This window comes from Peromyscus leucopus, unplaced genomic scaffold (assembly GCF_004664715.2).
Source record: "Peromyscus leucopus breed LL Stock unplaced genomic scaffold, UCI_PerLeu_2.1 scaffold_1435, whole genome shotgun sequence".
Classification (NCBI taxonomy): Eukaryota; Metazoa; Chordata; class Mammalia; order Rodentia; family Cricetidae; genus Peromyscus; species Peromyscus leucopus.
In genome coordinates this window covers 1,807-29,806 of record NW_023504595.1, presented here as the reverse complement: position 1 = coordinate 29,806, position 28,000 = coordinate 1,807, and the positions used below count along the sequence as shown (strand labels likewise).

The window sequence follows — 28,000 nt, the reverse complement described above, 5'->3', positions numbered from 1 at the left end:
ACCTGTTGAGATCTGTAGGGGTCCAGGCTTGTCCCAAGGATTGCAGATGTTTCCCAGATTGGTCCTGTCAGCATCACTATACACGTAGTGCCTTCATTACAATTATAATTAAGGTAATAATTTTGATTTTTTCCAAATAAAGGCATGAGACTGTATAATTCTGACACAGTCTTACAAGCACCTTCAGAGAATTCAAATACTAATGACATATTTGGCAAAAGATCAGGGTTCCTATTGACTTCATCCAGGGAAAAAGCCAAGGCCAATGGAAAGTGTTTGTTTTCAGTTCGTGTTCTGGAAAAGGGTATGGTATTTATTATGGACAGAGATATACAGATAATCCTTTGTAGTCAATAGAAGGAGTATAATGAACTGGATGGTATTCACAACCACCCGCAAATACTGAAACAAATGTCCTGTGCTGTGACGTTGGAATGACATAAGAACCTGGAAGCTTAAAATAGCTTTTAGATGTCATGAGAGTGCATCTCCCATAAATGACATGAGCCATTGGCATCTTCCACAGACAGTAGTGTCCATTTCTGCTTTGGGAGTGCTTACTTAGCAGATAAAGACAAAGACACAGGCTTTACCCAAGCAGCAATCCTGATCATGTTTTCATTTTGGAATTATCAAGCAATAACGAAAAATACATGTGACATGTGAACCAATGAGACTATGGCATATTCTTATGATTTTAACTGACTTGGCCAATGCAGTCAAATAATGTTTTATGAGCACACAATAGTTTGTACACTTGGGTCTTTTGCTTATAATTTTTTATAATCAGTGGGCAATCTAGTTAACATATACCCTCATATCCATTTTGTCTTGTTCTTTTGTTTTTATGGTTTATCTAATGCAGGTGTAAAATCTTTATTTAGAGAATTTTTTAAATAAATTTAACTACCAGAGATGTGTTTGGTAAAGTTATGTGTCAGCATTCAACTGTATGTATGGACAGGACTAATGCTTACATAGGCCATAGTGGGGAATGAATTATATGCTTTTGAACGATACCTTACTCTATAGCACACTGACCTGAAATGTACAAGGATATACCTGCTCCAGATCCCGAGTGCAGAGATTAAGGGCATTTAGTACCTCCCCAGTATTGTTCATCTATTTTATGTTTTCACAGGCAAGTCAATATTCACCCTTATTATATCTGATCAACATATTTTTTTCTAGAAAACATCTCATGACTATCTTTCCACTTACACTAAAACAAAATTCACATCCTACTGAAATTTGGATATGCCAGTATTAAATCTTTATAAAATGGAAGACTATAAAGTGTAAAATGTATGAAAGATTGTTTATGAGGGTATGTTTTGTAATAAAAATGAGTAATATACAGTTGGGAGTGAACAATATCAACTTGTGTTTATGTTTATTGGAATAATAACTTATGTTTCTTTATAGTCATTTCCTATCATCTGACCATCACATATCAAACATATTCTTTCATTCTGAATGATTCAATCAGAGTTAAAAGTAGTCTCATTTCCACTTAGCAATTGTCCCACTGTGTTTTCGTTATGTATATAAATGAGATTTACCTGTACATTTTTAAAATAAAAATTATTTTAATGTTTCTTTATTACAATCCAGAAAAATATCATTAAAAATTTTGGTATCACACAATAGGAATTTGTGACCAAAACTAGTGAAGGTCAAACACTAATTCCTGCACACGAAACATTCAGAAACTCAAGACCTCAGCCATTAGAGTGGCCCATTCTTCAGTTGAAGGGCATCTAGGTTGTTTTCAGGTTCTGGCTATTACAAACATAACTGAGCAAGTGCTCTTGTGGTATGATTGAGCATTACTTGGTTATATGCCCAAGAGTGGTATAGCTGGATCTTGAGGGAGATTGATTCCCAATTTTCTAAGAAAGTGCCATATTGATTTCCAAAGTGGTTGTACAAGCTTGCAGTACCACCAGCAGTGGAGGAGAGTTCCCCTAGTTCCATATCCTCTCCAGCATAAAGTGTCTTCAGTGTTTTTGATCTTAGCCATTCTGACAGGTATAAGGTGGTATTTCAGAGTTGTTTTGATTTGCATTTACCTGATGATTAGGGATGTTGAGCAATTCCTTAAATGTTTTTCAGACATTTGAGTTTCCTCTGTTGAGAATTCTCTGTTTAGTTCTAAAGCCCATTTCTCAACTGGACTGTTGGTTGTTTTGATGTCTAATTTCTTGAGTTCCTTATATATTCTGGATATCAGTCCTCTGTCAGATGTGGGGTTGATGAAGATCTTTTCCCATTCTGTAGGCTGTCCTTTGCCTTGTTGACCGTATCCTTTGCTCTACAAAAGCTTCTCAGTTTCAAGTGGTCCCATTGATTGATTGTTTCTCTCAGTGTCTGTGCTACTGGTGTTATATTTAGGAAGTGATCTCCTATGCCAATGCAATCAAGACTACTTCCTACTTTCGCTTCTAGTAGGTTCAGAGTAGTTGGATTTATGTTGAGGTCCTTAATCCACTTGGACTTAAGTTTTGTGCATGGTGACAGATATGGATCTATTTGCAGCCTTCTATAAGTTGATATCCAGTGATGCCAGCACCATTTGTTGAAGATGCTTTTTTTTTTCCATTGTACATGTTTGGCTTATATGTTCATAGGTGTGTGGGTTAATGTCAGGGTCTCCAATTCGATTCCAATGGTCCACATGTCGGTTCTTATGCCAAAACCAATCTGTTTTTATTACTGTAGCACTATAGTAGAGCTTGAAGTCAGGGGTTGTGATGCCTCCAGATGTTGTTTTATTGTACAGGATTCTTTTGGCTATCCTGGGTTTTTTGTTTTTCCATATGAAGTTGAGTGTTTTTCTTTCCAGGTCTGTGAAGAATTGTGTTGGTATTTTCATGGGGATTGCATGGAATCTGTAGATTGCTTTTTGTACAATTGCCATTTTTACTATGTTAGTTCTGCCTATCCATGAGCATGGGATATCTTTCCATTTTCTGACATCTTCTTCAATTTCTTTTTTCAGAGACTTAAATTTCTTGTCATATAGGTCCTTCACTTGCTTGGTTAGTGTTACCCCAATGTATTTTATGTCATTTATTGCTATTGTAAAGGGTGATGTATCTCTGATTTCCTTCTCAGCTTCTTTGTCCCAGGAAGAGTAGATGCCAGGAAATTATCAAAGTGAGAAGTGAAATTAATAAAATAGAAACTAAGAGAACAATACAAAAAAATTAATGAAAGAAAGAGCTGGTTCTTTGAGAAAATCAACAAGATAGACAAGCCCTTATCCAAACTAACCAAAAGACAGAGAGAGAGAATCCAAATCAACAAAATCAGAAGTGAAAAGGGGGAAATAACAACAGACATTGAGGAAATCCAGAGAATTAGCAGGTCATATTTCAAAACTTCTACTCTACAAAACTGGAAAACCTAAAAGAAATGGACATTTTTCTGGATAGGCACCACATACCTAAGTTAAATCAAGACCAGATAAACTATTTAAATAGTCCAATAATCCCTAAGGAAATAGAAACAGTCATTAAAAGTCTCCCAACCAAAAATAGCCCAGGACCAGATAGTTTCAGTGCAGAATTCTACCAGATCTTCAAAGAAGAATTAATACCAATACTCTCTAAATTGTTTCACATAATAGAAACAGAAGAAACATTACCAAACTCCTTCTCTGAGGCTACAATTACCCTGATTCCTAAACCAAACAAGGATACAACAAAGAAAGAGAACTACAGACCGAGTTCCCTCGTGAACATGGATGCAAAATTAGTCAATAAAATACTGGCAAACAGACAGCCTCACTTTTCATAGAATGCAAATAAATCATTTACACTCTATAATTTCCTTATTTACTAAATAAAGAGTGAAGAACTGGACTTTGAAATTAAAGACCAGGCTTTGTACATGTATGTAAGTGAAGCACAGAGGGATAGGAAAACATGATGTTCACAATGAACATGTCTTCTACTTCCATTCTCGATGAGGCTTCAGAAGACATAATGGAACCACATTCAGAATGTCTGAAATAGTAAGTGTACATCTATGTGAAAATTCTCTGCAGCTAAGTGTGCCACAAATATTAGTTGTCCTATCACATGCATTAGGACCTACACAGTAATGGAGGGACCATCAGCTGAATCTACTCTAGGGCTGTTTACATGTATCCTGCTAGAATGATACTAATTGAAACAGAATTGTGGTCCATTTGATTAGGCATCACCTGCTACTGTGTTACAGAAACTTTGAAGAGGAGGGATGTATGTGATAGAACAAGGTAGAGTCCTTTCTTAACTCAGCTTCCAGCCTTGTAAGTTCAAGTTGTAACTGAGAGAAAAACAGAGAACACTCTGGACAAAATAAAATTAGAAAAATAGCAATGAGTCTCTAAAATAATTTTGGGTGTTTGTTGATGTGTAGGATAGGATATTGAGGCAAAAGATTCAAAGCTTTTCTCTGATTCTCATCTTCTATCCCTCATGAAATAAAACATTGTTGAAATTCCCTTTTTCCATTGGCCACTGCACTGCTGCAAGGGAGAAGACACAACCTGTCACTAAGTCTCCATCCTTGTCTTCATTCTGATTTCTTCTCCAGGAGCATCTGGGATGAATGAAACTGGACACAAGAAGTGGAATGCTCACAGGCAAGAAGAGGAAAGTCAAAGTGAACATATTTGTCCAGTTGTATGCCTGAGCACTGTCACTTGTGACCAGCCATGCAGATAAGCACATCAAATGGGCAGCCATGTATCCCCATCTGCTTTCATTTCTGTGGATGGAGAGGAGACACCTGTGCATTTATGATGCTTTTTGTTTTTTTCTGCTGTTTCCTCACTCCTTGAACAATCTCTGACTCTTTCTTCTCTGTGGCTCTGCATCTGATGTCTGCAGTCCATGGGATTAAATTTGGTTGATAAATATATATGAGGAGAGTTCAGGTAGTTTCATGACATCACTCATCTTTGTGGAAATTAATGCCCCTGGCAGGATGCAATCTTGAGAAAATTAGGGACCATGACTGCCTCATCAACCCATTAATGTTAATGTCTTTAGATGGGTTGTCAGGGAATTTAATAGATGATCCACAGTGAGGCATGCACTATTAGTTCAGAAGGATTAAATAGTCAGAATTCATAGTTACACACTGGGCATTGTATCACAAAGTTATTGTCAGGGTAAAGCAGCTTCATATTTGGGGCAATTGAGTTCCACACAACTTGTACAATGGGGCCTATGCTACAAAAATGACAGGTACAGAATATTTACCAAATCCCGTGTTTCTACTCTCTTGATAACCAGTGATCAGGCCACATTCAGAAATTTCCTGAATTCTGCTGTTCCAAAACTATCCAGCTCATCAAAGAATCACAGTTCATTTTTACATTAAATGTGATTTTTAAATATTCAACAAGACCCAGAGAGAACACCAAACCACATTTAATATACTATATAAGACATATCACTTCTCCTACTCCCCATCAAACATTATTAATGAAAAGACAAGCTGAATATTTGATTTCTAAAACACAATATTCCTTCCTGACTTGTGTCTCACAGATCAATACTTTGCGATAACCCATTTATTTTTCTTTATCTTTGATTTCCTACATTGTTTTTGCCTACTTTACAATCCAGTTGTGGCTGCAAAGATTATTTTTACTATCTGATGAGCAAATAGAAACTGGGATGTGACCTCCTTATACCATTTTCTAGTCTTCTACTTAGTTTGTATTCTAGAACACGTACTGCCTGTGTGAGAGTGTTCTGATGAGTATGGAATGATGAGCCTCTTTCAGTGGACATGGACTGCAGAGAAACTAGGAATACATGGGCCAAGTCTTTGCTGTGTGTGGTGATATGTCTTCTTTAGTACTTGAGATTAGGCAAATGGGACTACTAGCCTCTTGTAAATTTTAGTGTACATTTAAAGAGAAATATTTAAAATGTACATGACCTCTGGTCCAGTGATGATCTATACTGGGGGCCTAATATGTGGATATAGAATGGGAAAAGAAGATTCTTTCTTATGAAGCCAGAGCAAATTTACCTTTCTTAGAGAGTACAAATCACAATTCTAGTGGTCCAGATTCAGGATTGTTTCTAATTTTGTTTTGGGTGTAATAATGATTTTAATTAACATACATCATAAATGCTTTTATTATGGTAATTAACACATGTATAGCATTTCATTTGTTGGTATTTGCCCCTCTGTCACCCATATATATTGCTCAGGAAAATACTGATTCCATTTCTTAGTTAGAACACCTTTATTTTTACTTCATGATATTTGTTCTTGTTTAATTTATGAGACGTGTAATGTTTTCGTCATACTTACTTCACATGTGAAGTAAGTCCTAATTCTTTTAGGCCTTCTGTTCTCAAATAATACCTTTCCTACTTTCTTCATATGAAAAAATGTGTATATGTGTATTTATGCACACCCAAAAAGAGAGGCATACTGTGAAATCTAGAATCTGTGAAAAATCTTAATTTCCAGATTTTGTCCTTTTAGTTAACATGACATCCTACTCCATCCCCAATACCTGCTAATGACATCTTCTACTTATTTCAGATTGGAGGAAAACTCCACTATGTGTATATAAATCCTGTGAGACTTTCATCTGAATTTGCACATGCCTAAGTGCATTCTGTACCCAGTAATCATATTTGTTAATCTTCATCACTGGTTTAATCGTTTGACTTGCATACAAGCTATTTATTTAAAGTTCTCTAAAATCAATGTATATGGTATAGTTAAAAAATCACTTGGCCAAATGGTAGTGGCACACTCCTTAAAGCCAGCCCTCTGGAGGCAGAGACAAGTTTATGTCTGTGAGTTCAAGGCCAGCCTGTTCTACAGAGTGAGTTTAAGGACAGACAGGACTGTTACACAATGAAACACTCTCTCAAAATGTAAAAAAGAAATCACTGTGTGTATATTTAATTGTGGTAGTTAATGAAATGAAACTTTCAAATTTTTATAAATGAATTGGAAATAGCAATAATGAATCTTTGTTTATATGAAATAAAAACAAAATTTTATAGGAAGTATTTTATTTATTTCATCTTATGTTTAGGGGCATCAAGGTTGATTCCATATCTTCTGTATTCTGAATAATGCTGAAATAAACATGGGCAGACAAGTGTCTATATGCTATGCAGATTTATCTACTTTCAGAAAGTTCCATAGAGGGTGTAGATGGACCTCAAGATATTGCTGCATTTACTGACTGAATTAGATGTATGTACTTACCACAATGAGGACCTTAGTTTCTACTCATTCTAAAAACAAAAAACATGCTCATTAATTTTTTTTTTGTTTTGTTTTCTGAGACAGGGTTTCTCTGCGTAGCTTTGTGCCTTTCCTGGAACTCACTCTGTGAACAAGGCTGGCCTCGAACTCACAGAGATTCACCTGACTCTGCCTCCCGAGTGCTGGGATTAAAGGTGTACACCACCACTGCCTGGCTTGGTCTTATTTCAACTATTCATTCTCACTGTAAAGTGGAACATCTTAACTGTGGTTTTCCATCATTATAGCTAAAATATTTAAATGTAATTTCACACTAATGTTGTCATATATAATTTTAAAAAGGGAAGTAAAATATGCGGGTTTTAAATAAGTCAGCATTACTAATTTTTATGTTGGCCATGTACTTGTAAACTGCATTCATCATGTTTTGGCAGGTCCCTTACATCCATATCATGTTCAGGACTTTTATGATTAAATTGTGTTGGGTTTTGTCATCTAATGTTTTTACTTTTTTCATGTTGATGCTATTTTATTGATTTTAAAGATAAATATGATTATATATTTTTTTCTCTTCACCTCTGGGATAACATTACTTTCTATTTGCAAGAGACTTTAGGTGTGTTGTAAAGTTGTTAGTTTGAAATCTCTCCAGTATTTTTATGTAGGCAATTAGTGCTATGAACTTTCGTCTTAGTACCACTGTTTTCTTGAGTCCCACAATTATGGGTAATCAGTATATTCATTTTGACTGAAGTCTAGGATGTCATATTTTTTATTTGTCCCAATGTACTTTTCATTCACTAGAGAGTTATTCAGTTTCCATGAATTTGTGAGAATTCTGTTGCTTTTGTTTATATCTTGCTTTAATTCATGATGGTCTGATATGACACAGAAAGTTATTTCAATTTTCCTCTAGCTGTTGAGACTTGCTTTGTTTCTGAGACTGCAGTTAATTTTTGAGAAAGTACCATGATTTGCATAGAATGTATATTCTTTTGTGTTTTGGTGCAATGTTCTACAAATATCTGTTAGGGCCATTTCATTTACAACATTAAGTTTTTGTCTGGATGACCTATCTATTGGTGAGAATGGGTAATTAATCCTCTCACTATCAATGTGTGTGTTCAATATATGATTTAAGCAGTATTGGTGTTCCTCTGATGAACTTTGGCGACCTTGTCTTGGGGGCATAGATGTAAAAAATTGATATCCTTTCTGTGGATTTTTCCTTTGATGAGTATGCAGTGGCCTTCCTAACACTTTTGACTAGTTTTCATTTGAAGTCTTTTTTGTCAAATATTAAAATGTCTACACAACCTTGCTTCTTAGGTGCATTTACTTGAAATAAATTAATCCAACAATTTATCCAGAGGTAATGACTACCCTTGATGTTGTGGTGTGTTTCTTATATGCAGTAAAAGAATGAATTCTGTTTTTCCATCCATTCTGTCAGTGTGTCTTTTTATTAGTGAATTGAGACCATTGATAGTGAGAGATATCAATGGCCAATGGTTGTTGATTCCTGATATTTTTGTTGGTGCTGTATGTGTGTGTGTATGTGTGTGTGTGTGTGTGTGTGTGTGTGTGTGTGTGTGTGTGTGTTTCTCTTACTTTATTTCCGGTCTGAGATTATTTATACCTTGTGTTTTCATGGAAATAATTAAATCCTTTGGTTGGTGGTTTTATCCTAGAAACTTCTTTCTGCCTCTATTTGTATATACATATTATTTATATTTTGAATTATCGTGGAATATCTTATGTTCTCCATCTATAGCAATTGAATCCCTTGCTGGATTTAGTAGCCTGACCTACTCTCTCTAGTCTCTTAGAGTCCATAGCACATCGGTGTTGGCCTTACTAACTTTTAGAGTCTCCCTTTGCAAGTCAGTATTGTCTGTATATGTTATTTGGTATTTTCCCTTTTTGCTTTTAATATGCTTTCTTTGTTTTGTATGTTTGGCTTTTTGATTGTTATCTTATAATAATAAGATAATATTAGGAAAGTTTCTCTTCTGGATCTAATATTAGTTTTCTCTATGCTTCTTGTACTTTAGAGGCATCTCCTATTGTAGGTTAAAATTTTCTTCTGATTTTGTTGGAAATTTTTTTTGGCCTTTACTGTGTTGATTTTTTTTACATTTATATTGGTTTTTCTATAGTGTCCCAAATTTACTCAATGTTTTAGTTGGTAATTTTTTCAGATATAATATTTTCTTTGACCAGTGTTTTCATTTCTTCTACCATATCTTAAATGCCTAAGATGCTATTTTCCATTTCTTCATTTATTTTGTAAAATCTTGCATCTATAGTTCCTATTCAAATTCCTAAGTTTTTTATTTCCACTATTGTCTCAATGTGTGTTTTCTTTATTATTTCTCTTTTCATTTTCATGTTGTTAGCAGTTATATTATTTTCCTTCACCTCTGTATTTGTATATTCTTGATTTGTTTATGGGGTTTCTTCAATTCCTCCAATTTCTCTTTGTGTTTTCCTGGGTTTCTTTGTGGTGTTTATTCATTTCCTCTTTATAGATCTGTACCAACTTTATATAGTTCATTTTAAGGTACTTTTCACGGGCTTCATCTATCTTGAAATATTTAGGACCCATTGTATTAGGATAACTGGGCTCTAGTGGAGATTTATCTCGCTTGCCTTTATAGATTGTTTATATGCTTGCTTCTGGGTGTCTTGGTCTAGAAGCTTTATAGATATGGGTGCCAATTTCTAGATTTTATCTTTTTAGGTGAGTGTTTTGTTCCTTGGTTTCTCTTTCCACACTAGATTTTTTGGAAGAAAGATGGCAATGTGCTAGTTGTTTTTCTGACATGCTCTGTTATGTTCACATGGAATGACTGCTTGTGTTGGAGACCAGAATACTGGGATAAGTTGGGGGAAAGAAATTTGGAGGAGAAAAGACTATGATCTCTTGGGTAGAGTGTCCAAGATGAAACTAGAGACAAAAACAATTTTTCAACAATGGTCCAAGAACCAGACCTGGGTGATTGGATGTCAGGAGAAGTAGGAGAGCTGTGGGTGTGCTATCTCCCCACTTGTTGCCCTTTGAGAAGCAGCCCCTGGGTTATCTGGGGATGCCACATGCTGTTGGGGGCTGATAAAATATAACAAGTTGGGGTTTGGAGCTTATAAATGAAAGATCTTTGGGGTCCCTAGTTAATAAGGGCAGAAGGCCAGGGAGAAGGCTCTCAGAAGTGTTCTGTTGCTGAGCTTGGGCTGAGTCTGGGCAATTGGATATAAGGAAACTGTGAGAGAAAAAAGGTTAATGAGAAGCCTTGCTGACCCTGCTGTATATGGATGCTGTGAGACAGCAGTGTGTGGTGAAAAGAATGTTGGAAAGGGATTTGTAGGATTCAAAGGAAATGGGAAGAGTCGGGTTGTGAATGCTGCCACAGGAGATCTGTTGTAAAACTTATGACCAGAATTGGGGAGTTAGAACTGAAAGAATGAAGAGAAGTCTGCAGGTAGTCTATCTTGATTTCTGGCAGCCATGGCCTATTGGTTAATGGGGAATTTTTCTAACATTATTTCTATACTTTGGATATTAGCTTCTGTCAGTTGTGGAGTTGCTAAAACATTTTCTTTTTTGTAATCTACTTTTTTTGTCAGAATAACAGTGCTTTTACCTCAGAGAAGCTTTTAAGATTCCTAAGGTCCAATTCATGAATTGTTGATCTTAGTGCCTGTCATATCACCATTCTGTGCAAAATGTCATCTCTTGTGCCAGTGAGTTCAAGGCTATACCCCACATTTTCCTCTATAAGATTTAGTGTATCTGTATTTATTTAGAGGTTTTAATCCATTTGTACTAGACTTTGTGAAAATTATTGAAGATGGGTCTATCTGCATTCTTCTACATACAGGCATTCAGCTTGATCAGCACTATTTGTTGAAGATGCTGCATTTATTCCTGTTTACATTTCTGACTTGTAGCTGAAGTTTTCCTGTGTCCCGCATTGTCCGCAGCTGCTCAGACCAATGAAAACACACAGTGGCTTATATTAATTAAAACTCCTCGGCTATTAGTTCAGGCTAACTACTTACTAGCTTTTATACTTAAACTCAGTCCATTTCTGTTTATCTATATGTCACCACCTTTTCTGTGGCTTTACTTCTGTGCCATTACATGCTGCTCCCTGGATGGCAGGCTGACATCTCCTGTCTTTCTCTTCCCAGAATTTTCCTCTTTTCCTTATCCCACCTATAATTCCTGCCTGGCTACTGGCCAGTCAGTATTTTATTTATCAACCAATTAGAGCAACACACATTCACAGCACAGAGAATGACATTCCACAGCACTTCCCCTTCTCTGTCTACACAAAAAGGAAGGTTTTAGCTTTAATATAGTAAAATTACATATAACAAAACAATTACCAAAAATGAATTACAGTTATAATATCTAGTTTATTTGTATTTGGCATAATTAAAGAAAATATACTGTTTATCCTACATTTGTGAGTCTAAGGTTTCATATCTAGCTTAACTTTTAGCATAAACAAGTAAAATTGTAATTATAACTATCTAGTTTTCAACTACATCAAAGAACTCAGCAGGATATAATATTACCTAAGTAAACAGGAAGAGCGTTGTAAGTAACTTCAAAAATCTAGAATGACAGACAGCTGTCTCCCTGGACAGTCACTGCAACTTCTGTGCAATATGGGGGCATCCTTCTTTAGCCTATAGTTCTAGAGTCTCTCAGTCACTTCACTCTGTGCCCTGTAGAATTTCTGGCAGTTTCTTCTGTGAAACAGGAACTTGAATGAGCATCTTGCCTTGAAAAGTTTAGTGGTCACCTTTCCAAGGATCCTGTATGTCCAGTTTAAACAACATTTACTCAAGCAGTCCAGGCAAGAGCTGTTTCTTGCCAAAGTGGCTATTTTTCCCAAGAAGAAGATAAACTCCATATGGAGTGTATTCAATGCCCATCTTCCTCCATGAAATAAATGGGTGTTACCAGGGGCAGAGTTGTCTCATTCTCCAGAAAGTCTAAGTTTTTAAGACTTTTAAATGTGATATTCTGTAGGCCTTTGAAGTGTCTGAAGGTTACCCACCTAATTGAATTATATCCATGTGTACCTATAAAACTTGACATGACTATAAATTTGACTATCATAGAAGACTAATTATTAATCTGTATTGCTTAATTATCCTTAAACAATAGTATAAATATACATAGAGTATAACAAAATTAACTTTAAATTTGTATCAATACATTAAAATCTATAGCAAATTATAGCAAGTTGCTCTCAAAAAGTAGATTATATAATCTATCATTTCATCTTATCAAATCTATGTCATATTCCCCCGTTTTACTTTTAGAAAGATACTGACTATGACCAATAACAATATGTAACCAATCTCTAGAAAAGACAAATATCCATAATCCACTTTTGGGGAATGTAGGCATAGTTATCAAGGCGACTTTCTGCTGTTTGAGGGCACTGTATTCTTATGGAGATCCTGAGAAAATTGAGAATTACAGTCAAGTACTGACTAGAATAGTCTGTGACACTATAATCTCTGAGCCAGTTGCCTTGAAGCTGATCTGGATGTTGGAACATCTGGAGACCTCTCAGGAGTCTTCCTTGATCAAACTGTATTAGGCTGGAAGCAATCCATAGGTTCTCATCTTCTGTGAAAACTAAAGCAGAACCTCTTTTCCAAAGCAACATATCCTTAAACACAAATTTTGAAATAAAGACACCTTTGAAATACACATATTGATTTAACTGAGTGGCATTTATAATCAAATGTCTTTCTGCAGTTAAAAATCTCAAAGACAATACAGTCCACATTCTCTGTGTAATTAATATCCATCTTTACATGGCTTATTTTTATACTACCTTTACTGTCTCTTTAAAAACTTTATTTTTTTAAAACTATTTCTTAGTATAACTGTCTATATTCATTTTCTTTTATCTTCCAAGCCTATGTACATTTTTACATACATTGTAAAAAGAGTTCTATTTCATCTGAGTCTGTCTTATTGTGAATCTATAATCTTTCTCTAACCAGGAGAGATTTTAAATTTTGTACTGCATGGCTAGTACAAACAGAATGAGCCTTGGTTACTGACTCCACCCACCTCAGCTTTTAAATGTGCCCTGGATACCATGTTCTCTGCTGACTCTGGGAGGCAGTGGATCCATGCCTCCATGCAGCAGCATGTAACCCAGAAAACTCTTCTATTTTTTTTTTACTAGCAAATGCTAAATCACCATGCAGCATACTGCTTGGATTGGAGATGCTTCTGTGTACCCCAAATGGGACTCTGCCACACTGTGTTTCAACCCACACACTGTGAACCCACCATACTATAGCTCAAGTCTATACACAAAGAAGTCTCTGTTCTTCGGTGTCTCTATATCTCAGCACACATGACACATGAAGTAGAGAGATATTTTTGATTCCATTATTGTGTGTTTAGAAGACCTTTTTAAACTGTTTTAGGGCTTATAGATGTTTGAAGGCTCCATGTTGGTATGCTAAATGTAGATGGAAGATTTCTCCAGTCCTGCCAGGCTTTCTGTGGTACTGTGGCCCACTGATTAAATAATTACTCAGAAACTTACATTAACTAAAACAGGCTTACTACTGACTACTTTTACACTTGAACTCAGACCATTTCTGTTTATCTATATGTCTCTACATTTTCCATGGCTTTACCTCTTTGCCATTACATGCTGCACCCTGGATGACAGGCTGATATCTCCTGACTTAGCCTTCCTCTTCCCAGAATTCTCTTCTTTTCCTCACCCTGCCTGTACTTCCTGCCTGACTACTGGTCAATTAGCATTTTATTTATCAACCAATCAGAGCAACAAATATTCACAGCATACAGAAAGACATTGCATAGCATGACTTCATTATTTATTTTTTAAAGCTGTTTTAGCTTTCATGAATTTTCTATATTTTCAATGATACTTAGAATTTTCCTTTTTAGATAATTGTGTCCAAATTTTGATGGGGATTGAGTTAAATTTGTAGATTGCTTCTCTAAGCTGTCAGTGTTTACTATGTTAAACCTTATGATTCATGAACATGTGAGATATTTTGACCTTTTGATACTTTCTTCAATTTATTTCAATGACTTGAAGTTTTTTTTTTAATTTAATCTTATTTTATTTTACAATATAACTAAGTTCTACATATCAGCCATGGATTCCCTTGTTCTCCCCCCTCCCCCCTCCCATCCCCCATTCCCACCTCCTCCAGGGCAAAGCCTCCCCTGAGGATTGAGAACAACCTGTTAGACTCAGTCCAGGCAGGTCCAGTCCCCTCCTCCCAGACTGAGACAAACATCCCTGCATAAAGCTCCAGGTTTCAAACAACCAAATCATGCACTGAGCATAGGACCCGGCACCACTGCCTGGATGCCTCCCAAACAGATCAAACCAATCAACTGTCTCACCTATTCAGAGGGCCTGATACAGTTGGGGGCCCTTCAGCCATTGGTTCATAGTTCATGTGTTTCCATTCGTTTGGCTATTTGTCCCTGTGATTTATCCAACCTTGGTCTCAACATTTCTTGATCATATAAACCCTCCTCTTTCTCGCTAATTGGACTCCCAGAGCTCCACCTGGGGCCTGGCCATGGATCTCTGCATCCAGTTCCCTCAGTCAATGGATGGGGTTTCTAGCACGATAATTAGGGTGTTTGGCCATCCTATCACCAGAGTAGGTCAGTTCCTGTTGTCTCTCAACCATTGCCAGCAGTCTGTTGTGGGGGTATCTTTGTGGATTTCTGTGGGCCTCTCTAGCACTTTTCTTCTTCCTATTCATATGTGGTCTTCATTTACCATGGTCTCCTATTCTTTGTTCTCCCTCTCTGTTCTTGATCCAGCTGGGATCTCCCACTCCCTCAAGATCTCTTTCCCTCGACCCTTGCCCTTCATTAGTCTGGCTCATGTCCAGGCTGTTCATGTAGTTTTTATTATAGAAGTCTTTCACTTGCTTAGTTAGGGTTACCCAGGAAATTTTATGCCTTTAGCTATTGTGATAGTTAGTGTTTCCCGTTTTTTTTTTTTCTCAGCCCAATTGGCATTTGTATGTACAAAAACTACTGATTGTTGTGAGTTAATTATATCCCCTTTTCCTTTGCTGAAAGCGTTTATCAGACATAGGAAATCCCCGGTGGAATTTTTAGGGTCATTTATGTATTGATTCATATCACCAGCAAATATTTGTTTTCAAATTCTTCATTTAGAATTTCTAGCTCATTCAGTTTTCCAGTAATTCTAGGTAAGACATCAAATGCTATATTGAAAAAGTATGTAGGGAGTAGAAAACTTTGTCCTCTTTCTGATTTTAGTAGGTTTAATTTGAGTTTCTTTCCATTTAAATTGATATGGGTTATAGTCTTGCTGTAAACTACCATCATTAGGTAGACATATGTCCCATGCATCCCTAATTTTTCCAGGACTTTTATCATGAAGGTGTTCTGAAAGTTTGTCAAGTTTTCCTTTTTGTAACTGAGGCAATGATGCTTTGTTTTTATTTTTCTGAGTTTTGTGGAATACATTTGTTGATATACATTTTCATAAATTGAAACATTCTAGCATCCTTGGGGTGAAGTCTACTGAATATGATAGTTAATGTTTTGATGTATTCTTGGATTTAGTTTGGATTTATTTTATCTATTTTAATGAATATTTTTGTATCAATGTTTACAAAGTAAATTAGTATGTAATTCTCTATCATTGTTATGTCTTAATTTGGTTTGAGTATCACTGTGATTATAACTTCATAAAGTGAATTGAGCAGTGTTCCTTCTCTGTTTTGGTATAATTTTGGAATATTGGCATTAACACTTTTTGAATGTCTGGTAAAATTCTCTACTAAAATTATTTGGTTCTGCATTTTTTTAGTTAGGAGAATTTTAATGGCTGCTTCTATTTCACTATTTCTTTGAGTCCTATGTAAACTGCTTACCTAACTTTGATTTAAGTCTGGTAAGTGGAATGAATGCATTGAGGACACAATCCATTTATTTTAGATTTTCTATTTGGGGGAGTATAAGTTTTTGAAGTATGTCCTTATGATTATCAGGACTTTCTCTTTGTCTGTTGTTAAGTCTCCTCCCCTTATATTTCAGATTTTGTTAATTTGAATATACACACTTCACATTTTACATAATTCGGAATATGGGTTGTCCATATAGATTTTCTCTTTCTTTCATTGACTCTTTCTGTACTATTTTCTTTGATTGTGTTTTGTTGATTTTGTCACTCAGCTTGATTATTACTTCTGTCTACTACACCGTGGTGTTATTTCTTTTTGTTCTAGAGCTTTCTAGTGTGCTGTTAAAAACCAATATGAAACTAATTCTTTTTATGTAGGCATGTAGTGACATAAACTTGGCTCTTACAAAGGCTATCATTATGTCTAATGTGTTTGTGTACACTGTGTGTTCATTTTCATTGAATTCTAAAATGTCTAAAATTTCTTTTTTCTATTTTGATCCAATTTTAATTCATTAGAGAACTGTTAAGGTTCCTTGATATTTTAAGCTTTATGTTGTTGCTGTTGTTTTATATCCAGCTTTAATCCATAATGATCTGACAGAATGTGGTGAGTTTTTTTAATATTCATATATGTATTGTAACTTCGTTTATTTCTAAGCATATCGTCAATTTTGGAGAAAGATCGTTGAGGTGCCAAAAAGAGTGTATAGTATTTTTTTGGTTTTGTGAAATGCTCTGTAATATCTGTTATGTCTATTTGGTTTACAAATTCTGTTAGCTCCAGGATGTCCCTGTTTATCTTTTGTGGGACTGACCTGGCCACTGGTAAAAGTAGGGTACTGAAGTATCCCACTGTATGTGAAACTTTAGTAGTAATTATTTTGCAAACTCGGATACCCTTTTTTTGAGGCCAAACATGTTAAGGATAGAAATGTCATCTTGGTAGTTATTTCCTCTGATGAGTATATTGTACCCTTTCCTATTTCTTCAGATTAGTTCTGATTTAAATTCTGTTTTGTTTTATATTGAAGTGAATATCCAAACTTGTTTTTTAGGTCCATTTTCTAGGAATATCTTTTTTCAACTTTGACGCTGAGGCAATGTCAATCCTGGATTTTGAGGAGACTTTATTGGATTCTATAAACAGATGGGTCATATTTTCACATCCATTTTGTTATGAGTATTCTGATTCTCTTTTTTTAAGGGATTTGAGACCATTTCTATTGAGAGATATGAATGAACAATGAGTGTTGATTTCTGTTATTGTGATTTAGTCATTGTAGTTTTTGGTGGCTGTGTGTTGCCTGGTAGAAAAATTTTTGACATCCTGATTGAATTGTCTACTGAGGTTATCATGTAAAATATATTTTTAGATATTGGGAGCTGAAACTGATTAATGAAGATGGGACATGTAGGTGGGATCTGAAGGGATACATTGAAGCAAAGAAATCAGGTTTTCCCATCAGTATTTCTTAGTCCCATAGGAATGCATTAAAGAGTCAGGAAAGTGTAGCACAGAATGTCTGTTATAAAACTGTGTTTGGTAATGGGTAATTTGACTGGGAAGAATGGAAGGAGAAGTAAATATCTGCGGATAGCTAGTCAGCTTTTCTGGCCACAGTGTCTTGAGTGTTTCCTAGGATTAGTTGTACAGGTTGCATGACTGGAATAAACTGTAGAGTATGGAATAGGAGATTTGGTGGGGGAAGATCTTTGTGAACCACTGAAGAAGTTGATGTGGCTAGCAGAAGAGGGTATTCAGCTACAGAGCTGGGCACATGACATGGCATTATGTTTTTTTGAGGAACTAAAGGAAAGGTGAATGTTCACAGTTACCTTTTATGTTTCCCTGGCTGGAGTGGTCTGTGAATATCCAGGATAAGTCTCCTGGAATTTGGGGCAGTGATAATGCAATGAGTGATAGGAGGGAAATTAGAAAGAGAAATTTTCTGTGTTCCACTGGCAACAGGGCCAGAGGTAGAGAATTGAGTCCACAGCAGGTAGGGTGCTGCTGAGCTAGGGAAGAGATTGTGAGATTGGGTTTGGTGGAGTGGAGGGAAAGGAAGGATCTGCAGTTAGTCAAATAGCATGCATGGTTTGATGGAACAGGTGATGCAAAATACACTTGATGAGGGTTTATAGTAAAGGCTGCAACACAGGCCCATAATGCAACTTGGGAAGCATTATGAGATGCATCTGAATACATTTACTTTGAATTTTTACTTAATTTTTGCTAATTGACTATTTAGAAAAGTTATTACAACACATATTTTAAACAATGTGTAACATTTCATGGACAGATGAACAAATGACTATTCGCCACAGATAAAAGACCAGTGATAGAGCAAGTCAATGTTTCAACACAACCCTACACTTGTCAATCAAGTCTTTACTTAGTAAAATGCCTGCCAACAAAAGTCTAGGCAGGCCACTTACATGGTGAACCCCAAGCCTCCTATTCTCTTGATACCAGCCCATCCTAGCCCCTCTTTTCCATTCCCCTTTCCACAATATTGCAGGCCAACCTACATCAGATTCTCCCAGATCTACCAGAGACCACAATGGCCCCCAGAATTCCAGGTAGGCAATCTTTGAATCTCCCCTGCTGTCCTTGTCCACAAAATGCTTTTGCCCATTTCCAACATCCCAGACCACAGTGCTTCAGACCAAAAACATTGTGGGTGATTACCTACTCAGCCAGAGAAAATGCAGGATTGTAAAAAGTCCATGTTGGTGACCATTCTCTTTACTACCCCACATTTTGATGTCCTGACCCACACCATATCCACAATCTCAATCCCCTCTTCATCAAAGTCTCCATGCTCAACTTGCAGAGAGTACCCTTGCTGGAACAGAAGCCAATCTGGACACTAGAAGTTTTTCCCACAAGTTGTGTGGAGATGCCTTGAGGAACCTCAGGACACATTGGCCAGAAGACAAAAAAGAAAACAGAAACAAAAGAACCAAACACTTATACAAATAAGGAGAACTTTGAATAAGCATCTAGGGCTTTAATTATCATAAACTCAGAGGCCTAGACACAAAAGTGTAAGTATACAATCAGCAACAGCTGACACATCATGTCATCCCCAATGCCAGCTATCTTACTACAGCAAACCATGACTATTCCAACACAATATAATCAAAACATTAAACATAGAGAACAAAGGAAGAATATTAAATGGTACAAGGAAAAAGGTGAAGTAACATATGAATGTAGAAAGGAAATGTTAAATCTAAAATATCCTTGACGCATAAAAAGAAAGAAAAAGAAGTGTAACTATAGCTTAAATCACCCATTGACTCTTAGATATTGGTAGTAAGAGATTCCAATATCCCACTCTCTCCAAAGGACAAGTCATCAGGACAAAAGCAAAGCAGAGTAATATTCTTGCTAATAGACGTTATAAACAAAATACCTAAGAGATATCTACAGAACATGGCACTCAAACACAAAAGGATATTTCTTCTTTTCAGAACCTCATCGAACTTTTTCCAAAATTAACTAAATACTTGGTCACAAAGCAAGTCTCAAATAAATCAAGAATGTTGATACAACCCCTTGCAACCCAACAGACTACCACAGATTAAACCTAAACTTTAACAATAAGAGAAAAAAAACAGAAAGCTTTCAAACTCATGGAAAATGAACTGCTCTCTAGTGAATGACTAGGGAATTAAGACAAGAATAAAGAAATTAAAGACTTCATAGAATTAAATGACTATGAATAGAACAACAGAGAATTGAATGAGAAACACATGGTATATAAGCATAAAGTTTTTCAGTAGTAAAGAAATGAAGATAATTTTTGTGGGGTATTTTTTGGTAGGAAATTAAATGCAATTGGAATAACCGTATTAATCATATTAAGCAAATCACAGAATAAAAAACACACTTTTTTCTCAAAAAGAAGTCTTGGGGGAACATACTTCAACATAATAAAGGCAATTTACATCAATCCCATAGCCAACAACAAATTAAATGAAAAGAAAGAAACTCAAAGTAATCCTACTAAAATCAGGAACAAGACAAAGCTGTCTATTCTCTTTATGTCTTTTCAATATAGTATTTGAAGATTTAGCAAGAACAGTAAAACTACTGAAGGAGATCATGATGTTACAGCACACACACACACACACACACACACACACACACACACACACACATACACACACACTGCTACACACAGACATACTGACATCCGAACGGAGATACATAAATAATACAGGCATATACTCATTTCTACACACTCAGGTACATGCCCAGACACAGATAAACATACTGGCACCCATAAACAGAGAGACATATACATTCAAACAGACACACAGAAAGTGAAACACACAAAATACATCCACAGGCCAACACAAATATGCATAATCTCCAAAATACACTGAGTGAGAGATATGCAGATATAAACAAATATACGAGAGACATTGACACAGACAAATTTATGCCCATATCCAAAGACATACTCACAGACACACACATGCACAGCAACAAAGACATATATATGCATGTTCAAGCACATACACAGAAACATGCAAAACACACATGTAGACCCATGCACTAACTAATTCATGCAGGAAGATACACACAAAAACAAACACTTATACAAAAAGACATTGCCATAAGGCAAAGTTATGATCACTTCTACAAACAGACAGATTTGCAACTAGGCAGATGCACACATGTATATAAATCAACACAGACACATACACAGAAACACACAAACATACATCCATGCACAGTGACAATATCCATTCACATACACAAGCATGCATGTATGTACTGAAATGAATCATAGCAAATTTCTTATACAATTACTCTCAGAGTTATAAATGAGGTCCTTAGAGCATAGAGTGGGAGCAGAAACAGCCAAAGACACATGTGAAAACCATCTCCTACACTGATTAGAATATGGTTGAAAATTAATAAATGAAGGCTCATATTCTCAAAATGGAGAGCATTAATGTCTTAGGACTGATATGTTTTCAGTATAGGATGGGGTGAAGATATTCAGGTGTTTTGTAACATAATCATTGATTTTCATTGATAATTGATTTAATTTCCTTTGCATTAGAGACATATAGTAATGGCTAGATTTATTTCCTCAACAAGAAAAAAATGTTTAGAAATATATTTCATGAATATTTCTTAATACATTAGATTTGAGCATCTAAGAGATTCTTAAGCACTATGACACTGACAACACCAAATAACATCCAATACAAGAAACACTACCTTCAAGAAGTTAAAGGATTTTTTCCCATTTTCCATTAGCTGAATATCTTCTTGCTGAAAAAAACATCTCATACAGGGATTGGGCCACAGCATACAAAGCATTGTATACATCATAACTGCCATCAATAAAGGCCAAATCAAAAGTCTGCACCATTAGCCATTGTAATGAGGCATTTGATGAGCAGTTCTTCAGTGCCTTCGACTTAGATGCTGTGACTTCATAGTTAAATTTTATCCACCCAGCCTTGCCATGTATTCATCTGAGTATGTGAGATGGATGAATATCTGGACAAAAAATTTAAAGTCAGAAATCTCAGCATGGTGGTGTTTCATGGAAATTTGCTGAGCCTCTGTGTGTTTATTTGTGACCAAGCAGCTGCAGGACACAGGAAAACTTCTGTCTACAGTGTTGTGTGAGAGCTAGGGTCACAATGAATGAGTTAAGTGTGAAGTCTACCTTATGTGCAGTATCATCCCAATGTGAGTTGGGGATCCATATTCTGTGTATATCTGGAGATTGCCACATTCTAAAGTTCACCCCTTGAGTACTGTCCATGTCACCATAAACAATAACCACATTTGTGGATGATGTCTTGATTTGGTTATAATACACTTCAGCTCTTGGCATGTATAAATGAAGGTTGCCTGGGATCATGCTCATGAAGGTGAAGTAGACTGTATTTTTCTATCTCTGTTCTCAAATGTAAGAGAAATTGAGTAGCCTGATCATTGTCTGGGATGGCCAGCCCAATCCAATTACAATTGAAGAAAAGCATCAATGAGATCATGGCCAAGGATATATATGTATTTTGGGGGCCATCTGGTACAGATAGGGAAACTGATAATTATCAAACAAGATAAGATGGAAAGAAAGGTCCATAAGTAAGCTCTGAAGGACCTAGGACATAGGAAGCAGCATGAGGTATCATGCACTGCTAAGAAATTATAAGCAGTGTTCTAGAAAATTCCATTATTACTTCTTCCCTTATCACTGCTTCACACAAGGAAATGTGGAAGTCCAATCAAGTCTCTGAGTAGTACTCTTGAACTACACAGTTTAACGTAAGTGTGATGCCAGTTTCTGCCTCACAAATCTTAGCACCAATGGAGACAAGATTTCTTGCAGAATCACACCCTCCAAAAGAAAAACTTATGTGCTGAGATTTGTAGATGTCCAGTAATGTTCCAATTATTGCAGATGCTGCCCAGTAAGGTCCTGAAAGCACTACTGCATACCTGATTACTTCATTACAGACACAATTAGGGGGAGTTCCATGATTTTGTTCAGAAAAAATTAATGAGACTGTGTAATTGTGACACAGTATTATACTTTCTGCTAGTAATTCAAATACTACAGATATATTTGGTAAAAGATCATGGTTCTTGTTGATTTCATCAATGGAAATAGCCAAGGCCAGGCTAAACTGGTAGGTTACAGTTGATGTTCTGTAAATTGAACAGTGTTTATTGTGGACAAAAATCTACAGATGATCATTTGTAGACAGAATGAGGATTATCTTGTATTGGATAGTGTTCCCAACCATCTACTATGATTGAAACAAATCTTCTCTGTTGTGAGGTTGGGATGACATAAGAAGCTGGAAGCTTGCAAAAGCTTTAAAAGTTCATGAGAATGCATCTCCCATTAACAATATAAGGCTTTGCATTTTGCACAGAGAGGGCTGTCCATCTTTGGTTTTTGAGTGCTTGCTCAGAAGGTAAATACAAGGGCACAGCCTTGACCAAACAGTAAACCTGATCATGAATTCATTTTGAAATTATTCAACACTATGAAAAATACATGTACTGCAAGAGCAGTTTCTGGTAATTTTAAGGAAACAAACTGAATTAGATAAGGCATTCAAATCAGGACTGGTAAGTGCTCAGTAGTGTTTCTCAGGCAACATTTGGCTCCTATACTTATAATTAATTATAATTAGTGGGCAATATAGTTAACATATTCCCTCAAGTCCATCCCCATCCTGTTCTTTTCTTTCTGGTTTATCTATTGCAGGCTCAAAAATGTTTTTTCAAAAGATTTATTTTTAAATAAATAAATACTACAATATATTTGGTAAATTCATTCATCTGTATGTATGGACATGAGAAATACTCATTGAGGCCATACGAGGGCCATGAGTTCCATAGTTTTGAATGACACGTGGCTCTAAAATGAACTGGCCTCAAATTCACAGAAATACACCTGCTCTTTTCCTGAATGCAGAGATTAAGTGCATATACCCAGTATTGTTCATGTATTTTATGTTTACAGAAGTATGTTCAATGGAAATATACTTGGTGTATCTGTCTAACATAAATTTTCTTATAGAGAGTACACTTTATATACATTTCCAGTTACAAATACACAAAACTAGCATTGTATTGAGAACTAGGGTCATCTAAAAATTGCAGTGAGATATATTTGTAAAATGAAAGAATATAAAGTGTATGATGTGTAGGAAATATTTACGAATTTTGAAAATAAAGATTGTCAGCAAGTTAGTAGGAGTAGAACAATAGCATTTTTGTTTATATTTATTGGAAGAATAATAAATACCATATCTTCTTATTCACTTTGTATCATCTGACCAATAAAAATCAAACTCAAACAAATATACTCTTTTATTCTGAATAATTCTCTCAGAGTTAAATACAATCTCTTTCCCACATAGAAATTCTACCACTGTAGTATCTTTGTGTATAAATATATTTATCTATACATTTGGTGAGCAAAAATATCTTAGAATATTCTTTGTTACCACATGGAAAAGTGTCATTGAAATTTTCAGCAACAGTTAACAGGAATTTGAGATTATAACTTATGAATCTGAAACACTAACTCCTGCACACTAAACATTAAGAAACATCAATGACTTGAGCTGTTAGAGTTGCCTACTGGACTAAAGAGCTATGTTTTGAAACAACTATCAGCAATACACAAAATAAAATGTGTATTGTGCCCAAATTGGTAAAATATGTAACTATAATTAGTAAAATTACAGAAAGAGAAACAGAGGAGGTTAGTGTGATATCAGTGTCAGGGAATAAACAGCCTAGTCATAAAGGGAAGAGACACATTACTCTTAAATAATGGCAAAGATGAACTGGTAGGTAGCTGTTTCCAAATGTTGCCAAGTATCACATGCCACAGCTCTTATTCAGGGAAGTGACAATGAGAGTAAGGAGTCGCCATGTTAGTGACAGCTTTACATTTCAAAAAATGAAAATATATCTTTTATAGTCTACATATTGCTTCTTTGCCTATAGAGAATGTAAAGAACTAGACTATGAATTTAAAGGTCAGTATTTATGCATGTATATAAGTGAAGTATAGAGAAACAGGAACACATATGACCTTCAGAGTGGACAGGTCTCCTACTTCATTCTTGATGCAGCTTTAGAAGTCACAATGTGACCACATGCAGAGCATCTGAGAGAGGAACTGAATAGCTATGGAAAAATTCTCTGGAGCTAGTGTTGATGCAAATATTATTTGTCCTAGCACATGCATTAGGAGTGACATAGTGATCAAAGGGTCATCACAGACTCTACTTGACAATCATTTACTTACACTCATTTAGAATGATAGTCATTGAGTAGATTGGGGTTTTGTTCTGTAAGACACCACCAGCTACTGTGCTGTGGAAACTGTCAAGAGGAGGGTTACATGTGATGGAAGAAGATAAAGAGCCCTTTCTTTACTCAGCTTCCAGCCTTTTTAGTAGCGGGAAAACTGGGAGAAAAACAAAACACTCTCTGGACAAATTTAAAGCAGAAAAAGAGCATTGAGTCTCTAAAAGAACTTGAGGTCATTTCATAGTTTTCAGATTGGGTATCAGGCCAAATACAAAAAGCATTGCTCTGACTCTCATCTTCCTACCCACAATGAAATATTCATGATGACATTTATATGGAAAATATAAAGGAACTTACTGTATATTAAGAATGTGGTTGAAATAATCTTTCTCCACAGTCCACTGCAATCTTATAAGTAAGAAGATACAACCTGTCAACAGGTCTCCATCCTTGTCTTTATTCTGCTTCATTCTCCAAAAGCATCTGGGATGAATAATACTGGACACAGGTATTGGAATGTTCAGGAGCAAGAACAGAAAAATCAAAGTAAACATCTTTGTCCTACTTGAAACCTGGTCAGTGTGTATTGTGAAATGCTATTAAAATTAGCACATTATATGGGCACACATATTCCCACCTGTTTTTTTTCTCTGTAGCCAAAGGACTGGCTATTTGTGATTCACAATCCCTTTTTTCCAGATGGTTCTTCCCCCTTGTAGGATTCTTGGACACTCCCTTCCCTGGGGCTCTACATCTGATGCTCATGTAATTAAATTTGGTTGATAAATATATATGAGGAGAGTTCAGCTAGTTTCATGACATCACTCATAGTTGTGAAAATCAAGGCTCTTTGGAGGATACCATTTTGGGAAAACTTGATCCCTGGACTGTTTGAACAATCTGTGTATTTTAATGCCTTTAGAAATTACGTCAGTAGATTTTGGCAGATGTTTCACATTGATACATGCTGTAATGATTCAGGAAGGACTCACAAAGTCAACATTCCTGGTTATACAATGGGAATTGTATTATGAAGTCCCTTTCAGGGAAAAGCAGCTCCATTTTTAGAGCAATTGAGTTCCACACAGCATGCAGAGTGGGACCTATACTACTCCAATAACAGTTACAGAATATCTAACCAAATTCTGTGCTTCCACTGTGTTGAGAACAAATAATCAGGCAAAATTCCAAAATTTCCTGAATCCTGCTGTTCTATACCTATCCAGCTCATTGCATATGTACTGTTGCACTTATATTACAATTTTTTTAATATTCAACAAGATCCATAGAGATCATCTGTCCTACACATCAATCACTAAACAAGATCTCTCACTGATCCTCCAAATCAATCCTTATTACAGAGAAGATAAAGTAAATACTTGATTTCTAAAACATCATCTCCTTCCCCAAGCCTCAGTTCTAATAGTTCAATTCCTTGTCTTGACCCATTTCTTTTGCTTTATCTTTGATTTCCTACATTGTTTTTGCCCACTTTACAGTCCAGAAGTGGCTGTGAAGAAGTCTGTTTTGAGGATCTTAGAAGAAAATACAAAATGGGAAGTGACCCTGTGTTAATGTGAAAGTTGATCTTATAACATTTTTCTAGACCTCTGTTTTTGTTTGCACTCTAGAACCTGCAGTGTCAGAGTGTTCTGATGAGTGTGGGTTGATAAGCCTCCTTCGGTGGATATGGACTACAAAGAAAGTAGAACAAAGTAGGACACATCATTGCTGTGGTTGAAAATGTGCCCTATTTAGTATCTGAGATGAGGCACATAGGGCTAATGTTCTTATGTGCATATGATTGTCCATTAATAATAAATATTTAAATAGTGCATGACCTCTGGATTTGTGATGAACTAACCTAGGGGCATAAGATGTATGAATAGAGCAATGAGACAAGAAAAATCTTTCATAGGAAGACAGGAAATTCACCTTTTATGAAGTGTGAAAATAAAAATTCCACTTGTCCATTTTAGGTATTGTATCCAGCTTTGTTTTGTGTGGCATAATTATTTTTTTAATTAATATACAGCGTAACGGACTTTATTCTGGCAATTTACATATGTGTCATGTGTCTTTAGTTGGTATTTTCCCCCTCTCACCAACATCAGTTGTTCATCTTCCTCAATGTAAGAAGTTTCCTTCTGACTTCATGATGTTTTTTAACATATTGAATTAATGAGACAGGTGTGATATTTTCCTTATACTGACTTCACTGGGTTCCCAATCCCTAGTTCTTTAAGGCCTTAAATTCTCAAATAATTCCTCTCCTACCTTAAATGTTTTAATGTATGTACACATACACATGTACACATAAACTGACAATCACACACACACACACACACACACACACACACACACACACAATTATATCTACAGTCTGAAAAGCATGAATTTACAGAGACTGTTTATGAAACATGATGACCTCCTAATTCATCCCCAATTCCTGCTAATGACATCATTTAATTCTTGCATGCTGAAGACAATTCCATTATATGTAAATAAATCCTATGTGGCTTTCCTCTGAATTCTAATATGTCTAATAGAAGTCTGGACCCAATAATCTTATTTTTAAAATTTTATAATTGATTTCAGTCATTTGGAAATTATATAGAATCTATTTATTTAAACTTCCCTGAAATTCATGTATATGGCATAGTTAAAAATCACTGTGTATATATTTAAATATGGTAATTCATGGGAAAAACTTCAAAATTCTAATAATGCATTGCAAATAACAATAATGAATCTTTATTCATATACAAAATTTTAGCTGAATTTTTTTATTTCCTGATCTGTGGACAGGCATCAAGGGGGACTCCATATCTAGCAAATGCTGAAAAATAATGGAATAAACATTGGCAGAAAAGTATCTGTGTGCTATGCTTACTTGTGTATTTTCAGAAGGTTACATGAGGAATGTGGTTGGACTATAAGACAGTCCTACATACACTCA

The 28,000-nt window shown here is 35.8% G+C and overlaps 1 protein-coding gene across 5 annotated transcripts in view; it reads right to left on the bottom strand.

Moving 5' to 3' along the window:
• LOC114688807 (vomeronasal type-2 receptor 116-like) overlaps nucleotides 1-25,595 on the bottom strand; it is a 42,776-nt gene extending 17,181 nt beyond the window's left edge. For 2 of the 5 annotated variants that reach the window (XM_037201786.1, XM_028863319.1), the window contains exons 1-3: nucleotides 4,479-4,661; nucleotides 3,248-3,261; nucleotides 3-294 (exon numbers count right to left, since the gene is read on the bottom strand). In XM_037201786.1, coding sequence (XP_037057681.1) covers nucleotides 3-294; nucleotides 3,248-3,261; nucleotides 4,479-4,661 — 489 coding nt within the window. Of the gene's footprint in view, nucleotides 1-2; nucleotides 295-3,247; nucleotides 3,262-4,478; nucleotides 4,662-25,398 lie in introns of those variants that run through there. The other 3 variants (XM_028863321.1, XM_028863318.1, XM_028863320.1) reach the window with 2 other exon arrangements.
• Between the last annotated feature and the right edge of the window lie 2,405 nt (nucleotides 25,596-28,000).